This window comes from Leptosomus discolor, chromosome 14, assembly GCF_034619465.1.
Source record: "Leptosomus discolor isolate bLepDis1 chromosome 14, bLepDis1.hap2, whole genome shotgun sequence".
Classification (NCBI taxonomy): Eukaryota; Metazoa; Chordata; class Aves; order Leptosomiformes; family Leptosomidae; genus Leptosomus; species Leptosomus discolor.
In genome coordinates, this window is record NC_141404.1 from 19,506,488 (window position 1) to 19,528,531 (window position 22,044).

The 22,044-nt window shown below is 40.4% G+C and overlaps 1 protein-coding gene across 1 annotated transcript in view; it reads left to right on the forward strand.

Moving 5' to 3' along the window:
* Positions 1–2,067: 2,067 nt before the first annotated feature.
* OTOA (otoancorin) overlaps positions 2,068–22,044 on the forward strand; it is a 115,740-nt gene continuing 95,763 nt past the window's right edge. Inside the window, exons 1-18 of the mRNA XM_086472852.1 lie at positions 2,068–2,100; positions 3,879–3,909; positions 4,003–4,030; positions 4,961–5,048; positions 6,520–6,651; positions 8,059–8,294; positions 8,502–8,605; positions 11,404–11,510; positions 11,960–12,099; positions 14,571–14,694; positions 15,074–15,289; positions 15,828–15,995; positions 16,311–16,451; positions 17,051–17,106; positions 17,487–17,604; positions 18,105–18,178; positions 18,902–19,037; positions 20,897–21,087. Of these exons, the coding sequence (XP_086328978.1) occupies positions 2,068–2,100; positions 3,879–3,909; positions 4,003–4,030; positions 4,961–5,048; positions 6,520–6,651; positions 8,059–8,294; positions 8,502–8,605; positions 11,404–11,510; positions 11,960–12,099; positions 14,571–14,694; positions 15,074–15,289; positions 15,828–15,995; positions 16,311–16,451; positions 17,051–17,106; positions 17,487–17,604; positions 18,105–18,178; positions 18,902–19,037; positions 20,897–21,087 (2,123 nt within the window). The remainder of the gene's footprint in view (positions 2,101–3,878; positions 3,910–4,002; positions 4,031–4,960; positions 5,049–6,519; positions 6,652–8,058; positions 8,295–8,501; positions 8,606–11,403; positions 11,511–11,959; positions 12,100–14,570; positions 14,695–15,073; positions 15,290–15,827; positions 15,996–16,310; positions 16,452–17,050; positions 17,107–17,486; positions 17,605–18,104; positions 18,179–18,901; positions 19,038–20,896; positions 21,088–22,044) is intronic.

Genomic DNA, 22,044 nt, shown 5'->3' on the forward strand with positions numbered 1-22,044 from the left:
AGTGCATTTGTGTGCAGTCAGTGTCTGCTCACACAGCCCATGCAAAGAAACTCGGGTCCAGTAGTTGATTAGGTTGCCTGAAATACTTTAGGGTGTCATCCAAGGGGACAAGTATTTATTGCAAGTCCGATGTCCAAATTCATTACTCCTAGGTTTGAGGAACCTGCCTCATCCCTCCGCTGTCCCTGTCCTGCCGTGGTTGACGGTGTGCAAGTCGCACCTCGGTGTTCTCACTAATGTGCAGTGTTTTGCCCTGGAGAGTAACTGAACTGTCTGTTCTGTCAGGGTGGCGCTGGCTGTGTTGCATCGCAGGAAAAAGATGTGTGTGATTTAGCTGGAAACTTTCAACACGAAGTCGGAACCTCTTCGTCTTGCAGAAACCACCGCCCCCTTTTCCAGGGTGATCCCAGGTACAGTCAGTTTGTGTTCTGCCCCAGGAGCCCAGGGCCCCCTGCCCGTGCCTGGGGTGGGGAGATGAGGGGAGCAGGGAGCCGTTTCCCCCGCACAGCTCGAAGGGCTCTTCACCTTGGGCGGGGAAGTGTCCTCTTCTGCCTGCTATGGGAGTCCCTCGCCCTCTGTGCCCCCCAGCAGAGGCTTTTCCCCTCCTCTCTGGCCAAAGGCTGGGTGCTGCTGGGCAGACACCTGAGGCTACAAGGCGGTGCTGGCCCCAGTCCCTGCCCCCCTGCTCTCGGGGTCCCTGGCTGGAGCCGCCCAGCTCGTTGCACTGCGAGTTTGGGGAAGGAGACACACGCAGCAGAGGCAGGTAAAGTGCTGTGGGGTCCTGGCTGGCCCCAAGAACCATCAACTCTTTCTTCTCTTCTGCCTTCCCCTTGCTTCCCTCTCCCCCTTTCCAGACCGAACCCCTTACGGGTTCCCTCGCTGCATATAAGGCTTTTTTTTTTCAGAGGTGCCGAGAGCCTGGCTGCAAGGGGGAGGATGGGCACTGGCGGTGCAAGAGCTTATCTGCAAGACTTCTGATTATGAGGTTAGCTTTCTGCTAACTTCAGATAAGGCAGCGGCTGCATTGGAGTGAGAAAATGTCTAGGATTTCTTTACGTGAAAGAGCAGCTGTTTAGGGAGCAAGTGGAGAAGGCAATATCGGAGCTTCTCATAACTGAAGAGTCCTGCAAGGGTGACATCTCAGAGATCTGATCACAGCATATGCTGTGATCATGCAAGGAACGATCTCTGGGGAAATACTGGATGGGATCTGCAAGAGATCCCCACAGAGGATTTGGGATTGTCTAAAAGCTGCAGTGAACTGCAAACAGACTAGTTTCACTGACAAAAGGACAATTTCATCCCCCGGGTCGTCTTGTAAGCAGGGCTATTTCACAGCAGACTTTTTCTGCACCTGCTAATAGTCCACTGGAGTTAGTCAGGATAAAAAAGCACTTTCCTTAGCATTTAGTCTTCTTATGTATTAATTTAGCATGCTCTAAAATGCACTCCCTGATCAAAGTTGAATGAGTTTAAGTAAGCAAATCAGGATTGACATTGGTAGCATGATTTAAACTATGCAGAGTAATCAAACCTTACTGCAAAATTAATAGGGCAAAGGCAGAAACAAACACAAGAAAGTTCATTGTCTAGGAAACCAGATACGTCTGAATGAGAGACAAGTACTGTGGCGCTCCCAAAAGAATAGCTGAAAAGGGTTTTGGTGTGTGCAGGAACAGGACAGAAGCAATAGCTTCTTAAAGTCTAATGATTAAATTTTTCATCATCCATCAGTTTGAGTCACTCCTGTTACAAGACTGGAGTTAAGTATTTACGATAGACTGAAGTATTGCTGGAGGCTGTTGAAAGATGTTTTCATAAACGAGTACCTTGCTGATAAGTGAGATTAAACAACCTGAAAAAGGTGTTCGTATTTATCAAATGTTCAGGTCTTCAACTGAAGCTGTGGCAGAGAACTCTTAAAAAGAAAATGGATCCAAATTCACAACAAAAAGAAATGCAGAAATTAAGTGTGGCTGCAGATAAACCCTTGAAATGAAGGAAAGGGAGAGAAAACCTAACGAAGACATCTCAGGGTCAGAATGAAGTTGGCTAACAGGGTCGTCCATGTCATTTGTTAAAATCGGGTACTATCCCAGTGTAAGAAGCTGCAATCTGTAGAGCAGGGCATCATCTAATATCTCAGATTAATTAATTGTTTTACCTGTGGGTATGGTGACTCATGGCTGGGCAGAGGGCCAGGCTGAGGGTGCAGAGGAAGAAAATCCTCTGGGGTAAACTTGGTGCAATGTGGATTAAAGCAGCTCATGAGCTCAGTGCTGCAGAGGGGTCGTGGCTGCAGAAACACCTGTGTGAGCAAGACCTGCTCAGTCTCTGCTTCCTTTCCGTCCCATTGCATTATTGCAATGTGTACCCTTGTCTTTCAAGGGCTAGACTGAAAACAACAAACTCATTTCATATAGGACAACTGTGAGACTGTCAGTCTTTTCTGATGAGAATCAGTGACACCCTGGTGAAAAGCTTCGCGTATCCCATTACTGCCCTTCCAGCTAATTTATCTTTCAGTGATCTTTACGCCACATAGCACAGGGCAGCAGGGACAGCAAGAGCTACTAAACCACCTATTTCCATAGAAACTGTGTCCTAGCTGATGGTGAAAAATTGATGGTACTCTTCTCATGAGTACAAAGACGAGAGCTTTGATCCATCTAAATGAAGTGGCATGCTCTTGAACTCCGTTTCCCAAATGTGTCACTTTCCCTCTGCTTCAGAAGGGCGTAAGGACATTCTCCACCTTTTTGCAGAGTGATAGCAGCAGGGGAGGGTAGCACTCCTTCACCCTCCCTGCCTGGAGCACCCTGCACTGACACTGGGCAAGCGAGTGGGCCAGTCAGTAATCATGCAGGCAACATAACGAGCTAGAAAAAGCTTAGGGTTTGTTTGGAGCTTCTTTACTATTTCCTTCTTCACTCCCTCTATTTATTTTCTATTTTACCTGAGTTTAAAAGGATTTGTTTGTTTGCTTTAACAAAACTGCATTTAAGTCATATTTAGGTGTTATGTGTCCTAGTAAATAAACAGTGCTACTAGGAAGAAAATTAAAAGAGCTACTTGGTAAAAGGAAAATAAATCTGGCTGCACATGCATATGTGGCAGACTTGTATTTGCATAAAATGTGTCTCAATTCTGGAAAAAGATCTAAATTGAAAACTTGGGAACAAGTGATTTTAGATCATTCTCATCTCTATCTGTACTCCATAGCTTGGGCTGTCTCTGATTTATAGCTATGGAAGTTTTGGGTGAATGTTGTCTTTTGACTCAGTTCTTTTTATTTTCCTTTTCAATCCAAATATCTTCTGATTCTAATAGACACTGGAAGACATGTCCAGACTTTTGAAGATATGTTTCCTATTGATATCAGTGAATCATGCTGAGATTACACACAGTCAGAACTCCGAAGGTAAGATCAGAACTCCTGTATGAGGGATATATTTTGTGTGGATGGAAAAAGCTGTGTGTAGTAAAATAGATGCAGTACTGTTTAGTAACTAGGACAATAGCCTCTGCTCTCTTCACTTCGTGGAGCTATGCCAGCAAAGAATTTAGCCAAGATTGCTTATTATTTAATAGCCTTTTATTTTCACTGTTTTTCTGTAAATACATTTAATCAAAACTTCTAAATAAATTATGTAGTGTATATATAGTTTCGATCACTGCATACGATACATATATTTTTGTATAACACAGTTGAATGTTAAAACATTAAATCAACTTTTAGTAATGGGATAATCTTTTACAGATTTGCCTCCGTTATTGCACAAAGCTGTGGTTAGTATTTTTATTTGATCTCTACTAACATTTTATATTATAATCTAAAAATAATAATTTATTACATGTATTTATAATTTTTTCTTTAGGAGGAAGTAATAACCGGGAAATATCTGAATGGTAATGTACAAAATTGTTCCCATTTATGCTTCTAAAAGGAATTAAAACTCAATATCTTACCATAACTTTTTATGTTCCATTTTTCATGTGCAGCCCTGCTTGATATACTTCATTTTCAAAGGTAATGTATTATTCTCACCATCTTGATTTTTTGGTATTATCTTGCACTTCAGATATGGTCTGTTTCATTTCCACAGAAACGAGAACATTATGGATAGAAGGAAAGAATAAAATTGGCACATATGATTGCTTTGATTTAGATCTCCTGTGATGAGTATTTCCTCTTAACAAGGAAAAAGCTGTTTTTTATTATAAAGCAAAAAACATGCATTGAATAAGGCTGAGAATAAATACCAACTACAGTTTTCAGAAGTTTTGATAATGAACTTTGTTCATTTGTTTCAGAGTGTCTTCTTAAGGAAATTAGGTGCAGTTCCAGCTTTCTGTCCATCTCCATCTTTCAGTCCTGCTCCATCCCTCATCTATCCCACTTCCTCCAGCTCCCGGCGACTTTTGTGTTATTTGCTAATTTTGTCTAAATTTGAAGAGCAGAATAAGCCTCAAAGGCAATTCCACTCCTACATATTTTGAGAAAATCAATAGCTATATAAAGAAGACACACTGAAATTAATGACTCTGCTGAGGGAAAGGCAGCAGACATTAGTCACTGTACGTTCTTTCTACAGGCAGATGAGGACAGGCATAACGGGATGCCAGGAAACATATCTGTAGCTCCAGCCTAGCCGCAGCACGGCTTGTCTTATGCTTGGAGATGGTACTAATGGCCACACGTTAGAAAATTGGCATTGTTGTGGGTGGTTGTGGAGTTAGATGAAAAAAACCTCATAACTAATTAATTCCATTCCTCATTGAACCATGTGTTTTAATTGCATTAAAGTGGTCAGCTATTAGTCTGGTTCAGCCAGAAAGCTGAATACTCATGTCATTATGGTGTTAGTTGCAGTGTCTGTTTTTCTTATTCTTGTTTTGTCTTGTAATCTGCTATTTTATATTATTTTACTGGCATTTTTGCTCCTGTTTTCTGTTACAGTGCTAATGATTGGACAGCAGATATGCTTACAAAAGTCATGGCATATTTTCATGCCCAGGAAGTTGTGTTTACTCTGAGCAGCCTACAGGTTTGTGCTGTTTAAAATGTATGAAAATTTTTATTTAAAAAGGAATTTAAAAAGCAACCTATCTCTCTAGGCAAATCTAGGCTGTCAATAATAGAGATAACTAGCAGATCTACAGTGTAGCAGATAAGTAGGAAATAGGAATAGATTTTTTGTTATCTTTTCCCCCTAAGATTGTAGGAGTGTGCAAGGCAGAAATCGTAATAAGATCCTTTTGCGTTTCCTCTGATAGAAAGCAGAAATTAGGAGTTTTCAGCTCAGCAATTGTTTCTGGATTGAGTGTATACACGTGCTGTTTCTCCACAAAATGGCAGGTTTCTCCCAGATTTTGACTGTGGCTCTAGTTTGCACTGCTTCTGCTGGAAGGAGAAGGCTCCAGAGCATCCTACAAAATGCATTCACCTTTTAAAACTCCTCTGAACTCTATTTTTGTAAATTATCAAGTGGAAGTGATATAGGAAAAAGTCGTTGTTCTTTATCCCTGGTCATTACGATTAGTTATGAGCTGGTTAAAGTGGAGCTATAGCCTGTTAATCAGAACCTATCCTCTGTCTCCTCCCGACACAGACACACATACCCTGAAAAAAGAAAGTGTCAGACATGCGATCTCTGAGCCTCAGGCATTCCCAAAAGCCCACGGCCATGGAGCTTCACAGTGCTTGAACCTTTTCCTAAGCTCCATTTCACTGTCACGGCTCATCCAAACCTACATGAGACTAACACCGCCTCTTCCCATTTGATGAGATTTATTAACAGTTGAAGGCTGTAAGCAGGCCTGGACCCTCTAGACAACAAGGGCCTAACTGTATTAGTATTTGTTGGTGGCCATGTAAGCTAAGCAAGGACGACAAAGAACAGTTTCAACTCAAATTCCAAACCAATTCTGAAATAATTCTATCAGGAATTAGAAGGGATTTTACTCCAGTCTGGTGCTAATGAGCCTCACAGTCCTCATAGGTTCCAATGTTATAATTCCCTTTAGATTTTCAAAACAGGCAAGAGATTGTTAACTTTTGATGTGAGAGAGAATATTTTTTGCTCTACAACCTGGTACAGACTTTTCCTCCCATCTAATTGCACATTTCCTTCCTTTTTTTAAGTAATAATAATATGCACACAGTACCTGATTTTTTTGAGCTCTTTAAAAGTTTCATTTTCACAGCTCTGCTGTGTGAAGCAAAAAAGCATTATTACTCTTGTTTTATGAAGTGAGAAACTGAGGCATTTTTGCTAAATGACTCACTGGAGAGGACTCACTCGTGAAGCCAAGAACAGGATTTAAAAATTACTGTCTTTCAGAGGTATATTTAGATTATTTTTGTTTGTGTTTAGTATAGTTATTCTAGTTGTTGAAAACAGAGACAATACAGGAGCACTTACCTCTCCTTAAGCAGAGATTTTCAGGGAGTAAAAGATGCCCCTAGTATAATAGTACAACATTTATGTGTATTACACATATTTTTCTGTACTTCAGATGTCCATAAAAAGTTACCTGAAGAACCTTTTATACCAGCCTAGGCAACTACTATCCGAATTTCAGCAGCTTGATCAGCAACAGTTCCAAACTGCAATGAAGTATCTCTTCAACAGCAGAAAGGACCATCTTGTAAGTCACTTTGCATTTGTGAAAAAGAAAAGCTGCTGCCATGGTTTAGGTAAATGGGAAACGACCACACTGGGGGGCTCAGTGCACACCATGCAGTTACTAAGCTGGCTTGGATTAGATTCCAGGAGCCCCTTTCCTTAGGTTGGACTTATTTAATTTAATTCTTCTTGTTGAAAAGTTTGGTGCCAAGTCCAAGTCAGTCATCTGGATTTTCTCTGTAATCAGTGAAGAGAAACGCATCTCCAGAGAATGATTTACCTTCCCATGCAAGTATCTAAGGTAGGTAGGACCAGTTGTTCTCAGGGAGTATGTACTTCTCTTCAGTGGCTAGAAAGAGACCCAAGATGACTAAAGAAGGTGAAATTAGGTATCTTGTTAGTTAGTTATGGGAGCGTGTAAGAAAATTGTTAGGCAATTTGGAGGGAAGGCCGCATAACATCATTTGCTTGCCTCTGTGGTGTGTTCCGTGTGTGACTTATCTTCAAGTCCTGCTTAAAGTCAGTGAGTGCCACCAAGGGAGGATCTCCCCTGCAGAGGGGATCTCCGCTGCAGGGGTGGGATCATAGCCTGGTCTATGAGGGCACCTCCTTGCCCGGTGCCCTCAGCCATGGGTATTGCTGAGGGAGTGGAGATTAATCTGGGAGAAAAGGAGAGCGTTTCCCCAGCTGCATGAGGTGACTGCCCAGAACAAACACTGTATAATCCACTATTCAAACAATGGTGGTGCAGCTCCTGCTGCCAAAGGACCCAGGGTAGGTGTGCAGCATGCACTGGGAGCCAGAGCACTAGAGCATAAAACTTTTCAATAAACTGTAAATTTTGTCTTCTCAAATGGCATGCCCTGTTCTTCCAGGACTGATAATACTGCATGAACAAATCACCAGGCCTGGAACTGTCAGCTCTGAACAGGCTGTCCTGGGCACATCGACTTGTGAGGCAGAGCAACCTAATAATCCATCCCCGACCAGGGTGACTTTATTCCCTGGGCTTAGTTCTTTGATGTTGCCCCATCTTCTGGAGAGGATGTTTGTAGTAAAGGCTGTGAGAAATACTGGATGGGAAAAGGTCTATTCTAGAGACTTCTATATATTAAATTATGCATGAAGTAATACCCATTCAATTCTGATATCCTTTCATTTTACAAGTAATTCTTTCATGAGACCACACACTACAACTTCAGCCATTTGGATGATTTTTCTATTTTTCATTCTGATTCTGTCAAAAGATTCAAGCTGGTCTCTGGCCAATGACAGAAAGGAATTATCTGAAGTAATACGACCAGATAGTATTTTGCAACTGTCTTTCATGAGAACCATATTTTCTGTAGAGTGCTTTCTGTCAGGCCTCAAATTGAACAATATATTGAATTAATCAGAGATGCTCTTTTTAACCCTTTGTTGTTTGCAGGAAATGGGAAATATTATTCTTGATTGGGACAAGACTAGAGAGAGAATTTTTCAAAGCCCAGGAGTAAACAGAACCTTGTTCCTTATAACACTGGATAAATGCTTTCTGACTCTGAGTGCTTTGGACTGTGTGGATATCCTAAGCCAGATTTTGCGTGAGTCGGTGGTGAACTATCTCCAACCTGATGTCATTGGGAGCCTCCCAAACATTCTGCTGGAGGATGCTTTCAGAAACTTGTAAGCCATTTATTTTCCAGACACAATTAATACTATGTAGTATTTGCTGACTATATATACTTCCAAAAAGAGGTTACTAGATGGTTTCTGTCTCTTTTCCAGATACAGCTTTCTGCTTATGTGTTGCTGTTTCTAAAAACATTTATCCAGGTGTGTCATTTAGAAAAAGTAGTTAACTCATTAGTGGACTAACCTTGTATTGCTTAGATCAACAGTATTCAAGGACCTCTATGACAAAACCTCAGCAAATACACAGAGAGCTCTATATGGCTGGATGAAGCAGGTTCTACAAAAATCCTATAACGTGAGTGGTATGTTATGTACAATGTATTTTCTTCTTGCTTATCATAAGAGAAAAATAGTCAGCAAAGGCCTACTCATTATGTTGACTTGTTTCCCAAATTTAACACAGGTCTGTTTAAGAGTAACTGTCTTGAATACCTTTGCTTCAAAATACAGTAAACAATATATTTGTTGTTCATGGCAAATAGTTCTCCAAAGATGCTTGCTCTTCATCTCTTCTGCACAGAGCTATACATAAAATCTCTGTACTCAAGCCCTTTTTCTGAGACTTAAATAGGATACAGTTGTCAGGTACTCTGCACAGGTGTGGTGTTCGCTTCTGGACTCCTATTCAGTCTAGGAAAACAGATCTGTCTCAGAATACATTAGCCAATGCACTATTTAAAAACACAAAAGTAGTGCAGGATGTTGGGAAAGTTCTACTGCACATGGCACCAACTCATTCAGAAAAGGGACAAGACAAAAAGAAGTTAATTAATTGTGATTTTATGCATTTTACCACACCTGTTTGCCTTGTTAATGTGTCTTAAGTAGATGTGCCACAGCTGGGACAATGTAGGACAGGGTCCACCAGGGGGCTGTGAAGTGGCAGTGGCACTGATGCACCAGAGCCTTGGGTTTCACTGAACATCCCAGCAGTGCGGTCATGGGAGCATTTTAGACTTTTATATGTTATATATATGTTCTTCCTCTTTCCCTGGAAATCAAAGGCAAAGTGCTCACTTGCTTCAGTGGAGCTAGATTTAGCTCCTGGGACTTCTGCAGTTTTAAAATGTCAGAGTAACTCATTAAGTCGTAGGGAGGAAGTTCATGACGCTGCTATGAGGTGGTATTACTGCCAGTGCAATACTGGGGAAGCAAAGATGCAGAACTTGCCTGATGATACTCAGCAGTCCTGGGAAAATCCCGCAGCATCAGACATCTTGGGTTGTGTCTGAAACATTAGTGAACCTTCAGTTTGTAAAAGATCACCCAGCTCAGGAGGGACTGAGAATTACCATGCCTCTTTCACCTCCTGGTTGCTGCATCAAATGCAAAGCAGCACAGATACAGTGACTTCACTCCTGAAGGCATCGGTGTGCACTGATGACCAGCTAATTCTGGTAGGATGAGCTGCAGAACCCATCAGCCCTGAGCAGGCACAGTTGGACTGCTACCAGCATCCAGGTTGGCAAGTCTAAAGCTCACTCAAGCGTATTTGCACACCACAGGTCACAGCATGGAGTGTGGAACAACAGAAGAGTCCTGCAATGGTCTGGTTTATTCACTTTAACTTTATTTGTGGGTGGTATTGGGATCACCTGGGAGGGGGATCAGCCCTCTGCAGAAGCAGCATCTTCCTCACTGAAGCTCAGCAGAAAAGAAACTTGAAAGATGCTTCATATTTGTGGTGCTTACAGAGCCACGTTACCGAGCCCTCCCAAGCATTTCTACTGGTTCAGGTGACAGAGAGCTCATTGCCGTGTCTCCGTCGTGCCTGCAGAAACGCAGAGGGCTTTTCCATCGTGCTGCATCTCCTCACTGTGTCAGGCAGCCCCTTGCAGCTGGATCACTGGGTGAGCAGGAGATGACATGTGGCTTCTGTGTCTTGGAGACAAGCCTTTTAAGAAATTTCTGTCACTCAGCCAATTATCATGTTTCATATATTAAAAATGCTGAGGTATTCAGAGGCAAAGCATGCTGGCAGCCCTTGGTAAAACAGGAGGCTGTAACTTTTGAATTTTGTACCTTATTTAAAAATAGCAAAACAGTTTTTTTGGGATCGCAGCTACCATGGTAGTTAACTGCAAGTCTGTTCTGCAAAAGGTCGCAGTCAACATCCTTAAATTGTGCTAGTTTTTGTTTAACTCTTTCAGCTCTCTTAATATTCCTGGGAGGTAATATAATTTAAAACAAACTTAGAGTTGACAAGTCTGCTGGGAGCATAGTCCTCTCTCAGCTAAGAAGAATAGATCAGTTTTCAAAAAAATCACATACTAAATGGGGTTCTTCGGCTTCTGATGTTTATAGGCTGTTTTTTTTCAGATACTGAAAACTCTTCAAAGTGCACTGATGATTTTATTCTAACAAGAGTTGGGAGTATCAGCACTGCTAAGGAATGTGTTCAGAGGTATCACATGTTGAGCCACCCAAATAATGACACCTTGGTGAAAACACTGTCTTTGTGGCTCAGAGTACCCGCTTAGTCCATAAATACTTTTTTCTCCGGGATATTAGATCTTGATTTAATTTTCAATCCTTGGGAGAATGTTACTGAATGAATGATATTTTTTAACTGTTATGCAGTTGGTTTTTTTTGCCAACCTATTTCCATATAGGTATATGAATGATTTTTCATTTTCTCCATTATTGCTATTGCATATTGCTGAAATAAGTGGTATCATCAATAATAGTACATCAAATGTATAAAGTGTTACAAAGTATCATGCCTTCCTGGTGTACTTAAATAATATATTTGATTAGGAAAACTGAATTTTAAAAATGCTGCTCCGTATTTAATAATATTGGTTTAATTTTTCCTGTCCCATACTTCATCCATTTTCTATTTTGACAATATAAAACATTAATCATTTTTATATGAGAAAATTTGAGACATTTGAAACACTGTTCCATTTTCATTAAAAAATGTATGGGCTCGTAAAAACGTGGTGCTAATGGAGGAAACCTGACTCTCTCTCCTAAGGATTTTTTGTGATTTGCAGATTTTTTTTTTAATTATTTACCGATAACGATATACTGAATACAACAGAGTTGCAAAATAATTACTTTCTTAGCATTGTAGTGAGTATTTATTTGTACAAAACAGAATTCAATGAATCGACTTCTTGGGTCAGTGCAGAAAACTTATGGATTTTGGGAAGATACATGGTCCATCTCCCATTAGAAGAAATTCTGAAAATTAGTCTCATTGAAGTGAGTAACAAAATGTGGTTGGATATATCATTGTCAAATGATGTTGGCTACAAACAATATGAACACAAATGCAAACTTAAACATCAAAAAGAAGTTTATATCTTTTAAATACTTAAATATAAAGTGAATCCAAATACATTTTCAACCAAATACTATTCTGTTTTTGGAATTTGAAAGTGTCTGTCATTAATACGTAATTATTTATCCACATCAGACTTCTATGACTTGTACTGAAAGATAGGGACCCATGATAGAAGACCGTCAAATTATTTGACATTTGACAGAGAATCGCTCACACAGCTTTGCTTTCAAAAATGCTGTATTATCCAAATCGATCTTCCTTTCTCTGTGACGTGAGTGAAGTTAATTTATTTAGAGTGTTGAGCATGTATTTTATTGGATGTATTTATTTCATAATCCTGACGCATGATTTTGTTTGTACTGGTCAGATACGGCTATTCATTAGCTATGACAATGCAACAAAGCAGTTGGACACAGTGTATGATATCACACCAGAGCTTGCACAAGCTTTCCTGGAAAGAATAAACTCATCAGGATTTGATATGAGAAACACATCAACTATCTACAGGCAAGACTGCTTGTCTTTTTCATTTATGGAGAGAATGAATAAGTAAGGAGAAAAGAGAGGAGCAATAAGCTGATGAAATTGTAGATGTGGCATAGCTTTTTCCTTCCAGCAGAAAAATCTAGGCTGAAATCCAACCCTGTTTAGCAACAATAAAGAATTGCTACTTTTTATGACTTTTTGGAGATGTGCCTAATTAGCTAATGCTTTGTCTCCTGCTCCACAGTGAGTTGTCTGTAGTATTAAGAGGAGGACTACAGCAGTATCTGGGGGACCCAATCAAACCTCCATTTTGTTGTGCAGTACAGCAATAAAATAAATTGGGATAGCAGGGCATAAGTTGCCTTGGCTGTTTGAATCACAAAAAAAATGGAGGTGTTTTGTGGGAACAGTTAGGGTTGATGGAGGAAAACAGCTCATGCCATCCAGGACTGCTAGTGGTTTTTAATTGGCATGGATGTCATCAAAGAGGTCACAAAGTGAAGAGGTATAAAGCCTGCCCTGCTGTCTTCTTTACATCCTGCAGTGTAGAGATGAGCCACGTTTAAATGCGTGGGACTGATGTGTGTAAGCAGGAAACTACGTTTTCAGGGCTGTCAAATCAGCACTGAACTTACTTTAACAATAATTAAAAAAAAAAAAAAAACAAATTAACTGCTCTTACTCATGAATACGCAGTCATCGTGAGCTACTTATGAGAAAGTGCTGTAGTCCACATTTACATTTACACTGTCATATAAATGGATGTATTTAGTCCCAAGACACCACTCTCAAGTTATTTGTAGTCTCCTTGGGGGATACCTTGGAGTTTTAAACTAATGGAGAATATGCTTTATGGCTTCAGAGCTCCTGTCATTATTGCAATGTAACTCACCAACTTCCACAAAGTATTCCTGATTGTTGGAGATGTGAGAGAAGAATTGTACCCACACTCTAAATTTCCATATCAGAAATCTTAACAATTATTTTACCACTCGTGAGAGGTGCCACATTCTCACAGATGAGAGAAATGTCATGCTTCGTAATCCTTAATATGTTCCATTTTTACAACACACTTATATTACTCATTTTAACCATACCGATGATTTAAATGCGCTTTTAAGTAGTAGTGTTATTCATTGTTGCAAGTCCCAAAGGAGATGAAGAGCTCTTGGTGGCTATGCAATAATGCATCAGAAGGTAATTATTTGTTATAAAAATGCAGTTACAGATGTTTCTTTGATTTGTATGTCAGTTTAATGATGTCCCATGAATTCAGATGGGCTGCTGAAGCAATATTTTGTTATATTGCTAGGCCAATTGTTGTTGAGGGACTAGAGGAACTAAAAGCTAAGCCTTTCTGTGCTACGCGATTTTACCAAGTTTGTGATAGTGCTGCAGCATTGTCCACTGTTGATTTAGTTCACATGTGGACATTATTGCCTAGACTCCGCCTATGCCTGCATCATTGAATTGCTAAAAAACGGCGACTGTAGCCGGAAAGCTAACTTTGTAAGTTCTTGCCTCGTGTAAATTGTGAAAGCAAAGGCTAGTTGTTTACAGTGGCAGGGGATTGTTGCAGACTTCCTACAAATTAATTCATCACCATCACTATGAAGGTTAAAGTCCAGACAGAGCAATTCGTAATTCAGACTTCCTTTGCAGGGCTGCAGGTAGTGGTAGCAAATAAGCACAAGGTCTGTCAGAAGGCCACCTACAGCAGGTGCTTACCCGTGGTGGTATGACTACTTCTCTCCACCAACTATGGTTGTGGTGGCGCTTTACAGACATTAATGGAAATGCTGACTTTAATATTACAGCACAGATACTGTGAAGAAAAATGAGCTCCACATCTGGTTCACAACACTGCCTTGTAAACTGCTGCGCTAGCCCAACTAAGACAGTGAGCCTTGGCGCGTTTTCTCCGAGCCAGTGTTGAATTGGACAGGTCTTCATCCATCAGCCAGTCATATGTTTGGTGTGAAATACAGCAGGCTTTGTTTAAACCTGAAACGATTAAGAGACTAGCTAATGCTCTAGCTGCTGCTCTGACACATGAATGAGTTATGTTGCATGTGAAATTCAAGCAGGGTTTAGAGTTCAAAACATCCAGTCATTCTAGATAAGAATTCAGCAAGCCACTTCCAGAGCCCTGCATCCTTCTCAAAGCAGAGATGATGCTGCCAATTCTGCCAAGGAGACTGTAGTCGTTAGTTGGGAAAATCTAGCCATGGATAAATGGAACCAGGAAAGTTAAATTTTTGACAGCACAAGCAATCTGGGTAGAGTTCAGCTGAACACAGAGAACAGTGCATGTGTCTCATACCTCAATTTCAGGCCATGTGGCATTTTAAAGACTGCAGTTTAAGGCACTAGTGACACACAGAAATTATTCAAGTTTTGAGCACAAGTAGAGCATACTATGCTATATTTCAGTTTCCTGAGAATGACACCTTTTATGTCAGAAGTTAGCTAATGTATTTTCTTCTTTACAGGCTAGGTTTATTGGTTTGCTTTTATGATGACCTGGGACAGATGGATGCTGCTGTGGCCCGGACTTTACTTCATCAAATGATTAAATGCAATCAATTGAGAGGTTTCCAGGCTGAGGTTCAGAAGGTGGGTACAATGCTTGTTCTTCTTGCCTAAGCTAATCCTGAAAACAGAGGAGAAGGGACTTTATTCTTGAATTTTGGAAGAAAAGAGTGAAAAACAACTGGGATCTAAGAAATAAGTGGAAATAGGTCATGATCATATAATGCAAAGAATAAAAGCCCATTTTTGTTTTTTACAGTGCTCATTCTTTTCTCATTCTGTTTCCTCCTGTTACATATACCTTTGACAACTATGGTTCTGTTTTTGAATTTTTGTGAAGTGTGTGGTCACTAAATGGTTGCCAATTCCTATTCCAGAAACTCTAGTTAAAGTTTTGGCTGATAATGAAAATTCGTTCTTGGCAGATTTTTATTTCCCATCCGCTTTTTTTTATTTACTGTAGCTCAAATCTCAACTACTGAACATTGCCATGCAAAACCAGACATTGGATGATATCCTTGGATCTTTGTCAGATGCCGTGGTTGGACTAACTTCAAGTCAGCTGGAATCTTTGTCACCTGAAGCAGTGCATAATGCTATTGCAACACTAAACCAAGTCTCTGGGTGGGCAAAAAGCCAAGTTATGATTTTATCCAGTAAATACCTCTCTTATGAAAAGGTACCTCTGATAACAGCTTTCCTACCTTCTATTTTTAAAAGTGAAATGGCTTTTTCTCAACGATAACCATAGATTTTGAGAAGACTTCTTTTTAGTACTGTCAGTGGTCTGAAAAGCTTGTTTAAATCAAATAAAAACAACCAAGACTGTACCTCACAAAGTAATTCTCTAGTAACAGAGAGAACGAGTGTTTGCATTTGGCAGGTTTATATATTATTTTGTCTGTATCACTGCCCTAAGCAGAATTTGCATGATCAGCGATCCCAGACTATATATATTCAAATACACTGTAATGCAAGGAATTAGTCTCCTCTCTGAAATTTCAAAAAAAGGAGCCTGTGAGAAAATTATCGCATTTTCCCCCTGGACAGTCTTGTCTGAATTGAAAGAAATCTGAGGAAAGTGCATCCCCAGGCAAGAAATGTATTACGTATTCCACAATAATAGTTTTGATTTATTTATTAATGTTTGCTTTTAAATATATCTGCTGTTCACAAGCCAGAAAACTTCCTGTTTGTCTGTGCTGTTATCTCTGCAGGTTTTATCATTTTATAATGTTAGTCAAATGGGCGCATTGGTAACTGGTATTAGCACCCAGTCATTCTACAGCATGAACCCAAAGGAGCTTTCTCAGATTATTCGAGGCACAACATCCCAATACTTACCTGACTTATCGCCGGCACAACAGCAAGGGATCCTCAGGAAGGTGATTATAAACTCAAGTGTGTAGCAAGTTCTTTCTGTACAAGAGCACAATAACCAGATAATGCAGAGCATGATTTAAAATGTTGTCACTGAGATGTGTGTTTTAGCTCAATGTTTAATATTTCCTATGTTTTTTCTGAACACCAAGTATATTTTGAAGGCTGTCTTTTGCCTAGTCCTGTGGCATTTTTAATACTGACATGTTTTTCCTTTATCCTCTTAAGAGAAGTATTACACAGAATAGAAAGAAGGGCAAATCCTGTAAATCTAAGCATCAGTTCTGAAATGCCATGTATTTATCTGTTCCTCTTTTTAGGTAGCTGCATCTGGAGATTTTTCTTCATCAGTCAAAGATATACAAGGAGCTTTCTTTAAAGAAATACCTCTTTCTGATTTATGGAAGCAGACTGGATATAATTCTTCAATGTTGAAAGGAAAGGAACTAAGAAGAAGCCAGGTAAAAATTATTATGTAGTTCCCATTCCACTGCATTTTAGTATGATGGGAGAATAGGAAAAGAGTTGCAATACATATGTGTTCAAGGAACATAGGTAAAAGGAAGGAACTGCCCCAAATATATCTTGACATAAATGACCAGAGGTCACTTAGAGCCTAGGCGGCATTATGAGACAATTTTACAGAAAGGGAAGCATTAGTATTCCGAGTTTAAAAGACTTCAAGATTCTGCCACATAAATTTTCTGTTTTCAGTTCTGTATACTAGACATTTGCATGTGCAATCAGCCCTTTGGCTTTGTCCAAAGAGATACAAGGTTGGACCAGATGATCTCCAGAGGTCCATTCAAACCTAAAATATTCTGTGGTTGTACTCCATGAATGTGTTTAACATCATCCCATGGAGCCAATCAGTGATGTCGTGTCTTGTAAAGAAGAAATTGAGCCCTGGATGCCAAACCTTTTAGTTGGCCAAAGTGGACCATAGAAATGCCTTTAGAGTACAAAAGACAGTTAAGCATACAAAAACCTTGCAGTATTTCCTGCATCTTGCAGCTGAATTACCTAAGCTTAACTTCAAATATGATGCCTTTTATTTCAGGCTTTATATCTGTATGAATTACTGTCTAAGAAAAACTATCCTGTTGACCTTCTAAGGTATGGATAATTGTCTCTCTTGAAATGGGGTTTAAGTCTAGTTTTGTGATGAGGGTGACTTTGAGGTAAACATAAACGCTATGTGGTTGTTTTGTACTATTGTATGTTTATTAATTCCTTGGTGCTACAGGATAATTCACCTTCCTCATTAAAAAGGGTCTCCAAATCCAAAATCAGGACCAAAGCATTGCAGAGGTTTTGGTATTTTAAGGCTCAGTCAATATTTTTCAATTTGATTACATTTTACTTTCAATGGCCTTTCAATTACAAGAAACAGGAAAGAGGTGGTTGAGAAACTGTATCTTAGGACGTGGTTGCGGGGAGTAAGGACTGGATCCTGCTTAAATATTCAAAAGATTGAACTTTGCTTTTCCTTTCAGCACAGGACAGCTTGTGAAAGGAATAACTTGTCAACTCATTGAAAGTATGGGCACAGATGTTTTTTTAAACAACATAAAATTCTTTGAAAACAATCTTCATCTGCTTTCTCCGTATCAGGTAAAACCAAAAAAAAAGACTTTGTGTACATAAACATACTACCTAATACCAAACTGTAGGTAAATTAGGATTTGGTTAATTCTATTTTCATTTTTTTCAAAATCTTGTATGCGTGAACCTGTCTGTTAATGCATTTCATTTAAATCTTTTATGAGTGAATTTGTCTGTTATCGTACTTGGTTTTGACAGTTTCATTTGTCACTTACAAATTGCAAGAATTCTAGCAAGCTTGCTAATTCATGAGTAATCTGTTTGGAAATACGATATAAGTTTCAAAAACATACAGATGCTTTCATGCACCCAAATATAGGACACTTCATTTCTGATGTCCACAAAAAGAAAACTCTAAACTACTTTAAAAAGCCAAGGAAAAATGGTCTCTGAAGATAATGTACAGAGTTTTAGATATACTAATCTACAAGCTGTAATAAAGAAACCATATTTTCATTCTTTCTCAAGACTTCCAAATGTCTAAGATCTTAAATTTTTGTTGCTTTTAGGCTAATTGTTTGGCTTGGAAGTTTTGGAAAGTCTCCAACACATCTATTCCTCCCTTTCTCTTGTTGGTGCTTCCGTAAGTTATATCCTACTACACCTTAAGTTACTGCATTCATAGCAGTACATTCAGAGTAGGCCTTCTGAGCACTTTTTTAATAACCTTTTTGGTCCTAAGAAAAATGATGATTCGAACAAATAGTAATTTATAAAAAGTGGTCACTGACTGCAGCCAAAATCCGTGTCAAGTGGACGTTGGTAATACCTGATGTCTTTTCGTATAGCCCTTTTTGTCACAATTGTGGATTCCTTTGCATCCTCAAAACCAGTCCCCTGTGAAGTGCTCTGTGCGCAGGCTGAATCACAGTGCAGTGGTGTGGCAGCACTGAAAAAGCTTATAATGTTGCTGCTTATACTGTTGCTGATGTCTGCTAAAACAAAGAGGTTAATTCACTGGGCTTTATTGAACATGATTGTTTAGAATCACAAAACTAACTTAAATGTAGTTTATGTTGGATTTTTTTTTTTTTGGCGGGGGCGGGGCTGTTATGAGACTTAGTTTGCTTATCTGCTTAGGGGTTTTTTAAAAGTGGATATGTAAAATGAAGCTATTGAGTACTGCCCAAGCATATTGCTCTGTTAAGTTAAAAACATGTCAGTGTGTTTAAAGACATTTTTGTAAGTTAGCAAAACTTTGCATTATAATAAATAGCCAAGTAATATTCACTGAATGTATGTAGGTCAGATGTAGGTGTATGAAGGTCAGATTTACATTCTGAGACTGTTTGAATTCTTTCTGAAGGACTGAGTACCTGGAGTATGTTTCAGGCCCTTTGTGTGTCCCTTTCATTGAAAGCCTGGAGAAGACCAAGATGGACCTTTTGAATCCAAGCCTTCACAAAAAGAACACGGTCCTGCAAAAAGTACAGGAGTGCTTGGTAGGTATGGCTAGCAGGGGTCAGCAGGGGAAGGGGAGCTGCAAAAAAATTAGCCACTGACAATTCCAAACTAAGTGAGAGCAGTTGATTAGTTTTCCCTCCCTTTATTGTCATGTGGTGCATCACAAAGTTCTGCCTGCTTGTACTCTCCGGTCAGCGTGTACACCCTCATGGTGTCCTGTATACATAGAATCAGAACAGTTTCGGTTGGAAGAGACCTTCAAGATCATAGAGTCCAGCCTTTGTCCTTGCTCTACCAACACCCCTAAACCATGTCCCTAAGTACAACATCTACCTGTCTCTTACACACGTCCAGGGATGGTGACTCCACCACCTCCCTGGGCAGGCTGTTCCAATGCCTGACAACCGTTTCAGTAAAGAAATTATTCCTCATATCCAGCCTGAACCTCCCCTGGTGCAGCTTAAGGCCATTTCCCCTTGTTCTATCGCTTGCTACTAGGGAGAACAGACCGACCCCCGCCTCGCTACACCTTCCTTTCAGGTAGTTGTACAGAACAATAAGGTCTCCCCTCAGCCTTCTCATCTCCAGGCTAAACAGCCCCAGATCCCTCAACCATTCCTCATACGAGACATGCTCCAAATCCTTTACTAGCTTGGTAGCCCGCCTCTGTACCCTCTCCAGCACCTCAATGTCCTTCTTGTAGAGAGGGGCCCAAAACTGGACACGGACAGTAACCTGAGACACAGGTTCTCCTGCTCTGTGTTTGTGCAGTGAAACCATAGGTGGTGGACTCTGAGAGCCCAAAAGGCAGTACCACAGCATGCTAATTTCATCGTCATCACAAGCGAGAGCAGCTTAGACTATCATCTAGCTCAGAGAAGCTCTTAGTGCCAAGGCCCCAGGCAACCTGCTGTAGCTGACCTGCTTTGAGCAGGAGGGTGGACTGGACAGCCTTCAGAGGTACCTTCTAAACTCAACCATTCTGGTGTTCTGTTTGCACATAATACTGCCCTGAATTTCATATAGTAATGTTAGTCACCATCTACAGAAGTTCTTGACTTATCCATCTGTATTCTTACCTTTTTTTCATGTACTGTTTTGATTTTATTGTTCACTGCCTAAGGAAACCTTGTTATAGCTTCCTTAACAATTTTCCTTGACTCCATGCATGTTATGAAGCGTTCTCATGTCGTTGCTGACCACAGTGAACTGGCTGGGACAGCCTGGAGCTGACCCATTTGCACGAGGAGCTGTTCCCCCTTGCTCCCAGTGGTGCTAGTCCTGTAGAGCTGTGTGTGGCACAGGAAACTCCATGGGAGAGGCAGTGGTACCAGGACTGTGACTTCTGCTGTCTCGGAGCTGCAGCAGTCACCAGTTTTTAGGGGAAACTAGTTCTTTGATGTAGCTGTGAATATTCATGTCCTTATACATACTAACCAGCCGTATAATCCCTATCTTTTGGCAGCTGCTTGAGAGACCCCTCAGAGCTAAGCCTTCTGGCAACAAGAGCTTGTGGCCCCTTTGCCACAAAGGGCCATGTGAAGGCTCTGCTGCCGGGCAGAACTGCACCACCTCTGCAGGTGTTGGGTGGTGACCTGCATATAGACATTGTGGCAGGAGATTTAGTTTTAATTATTTTTTATGTGTGTTTTGATATGGAATAAAGAATACACTGAAAACTCTGACAAGTGCTTGTTAAATACCACCAGTTGCATTGGTAAAAGCAAAAAGTATAAAGCAGTCTCGGCAGAAATTGCAGGTTAAGTTGCCAATGCAAACTATTGTGCCTTTGTTCCTTAAAGGGTCACAGAGCTTAAACATGTTGTGATGCAGTTGAGTGATACAGGGCAAGAGCCAAGATTAGCCCTGCCTACAAGGTAAATGCTTCTTGTTTCAGAACAGCTCTGTTGCTGATGAATATGATGTTGACCTACTTGGAAATCTAATCTGCCACTTACCTCCAGCCTTTCTACATGGCAGAATGTCCCTGAGGGCAATGGCAGCGGCCCTTCATCAATTCAAACTCTGCCAACAGCTCAGCCACGAGCAGAAGACTGAAATTAAATACAAACTCCTCGAGTTATATGGGTAAGGTATTAGATACACCACCTTGCTTATGCTGATGGTTAAGCCATGCAAATACCAACTGTTTGCTTTGCTCAGATAGAACTGCAGTGAAAACAACACAAAGCAGCTTCTGTCACTGGCCAAGCTTGGGGTCTGTGTCCACTAGAATGACATTTCTGTTCTTGTGTGTAACGTGATAACTGTAGAACAGAATACAACCCCAGGGACAACCTGCATGACTTAAGTCCCAGAGGAAAAGGAAAGTGTAATGTTTCGGGAGGGGTAGGCAAACAGGCTCTCTGGCATGGCAAGAGACAGGGCATTGCAGGCAAAAAATGGCTCAGGAATGCAAGGAATGGGAAAATGGAAGTGGGATCCTCAGTGTGCTGGTGTGAGAAGAGAAATAAAGACGACTGCAAGCACTTGTGGCGATGCAAGAGAGCTGGAAAAGCAGCAGAGGGATATAATGTTCAACCAACTGAATCAACGAAGTGGACAGCGTGTTAGATGTCATTAATGACTCATTAGGAGGCTGATTGGAGCCCCACTGCTGTATCAGTCATGCAAAAAACAAAGTCGTCCTCTATCTGGCAACAATATACTGTTTCTCTCTTGCATTGTCTCTTAGAAGTATCTTGCATTGGAAAAGGGAGACTGAATGCATAGTTTCTAACCATCCCTTCAGCCCCAAAGTCTGTCACTTGATCTGCCTAACCATTTTAGTTGCTCATTCAGCTTCCTCCTAGTCAAAGTTTTTCTGGTAAAGGAATAGCTATGTTTTCTATCAGATCCCATCCCTGCATTAATCTTGATGCAGATCCATTTTATTGAATTATGACACACTGTGATAAATAATATTTTGTTTTGAAAATATTTGTCTAGTCAAACATCCTCATAGTGGAGCAACAAACCAAATAAAGTTTCCTGTGAGAGCGTGCGCTAGTAACAGATTTGTTACTACCATCTTCTTCAGGCTCT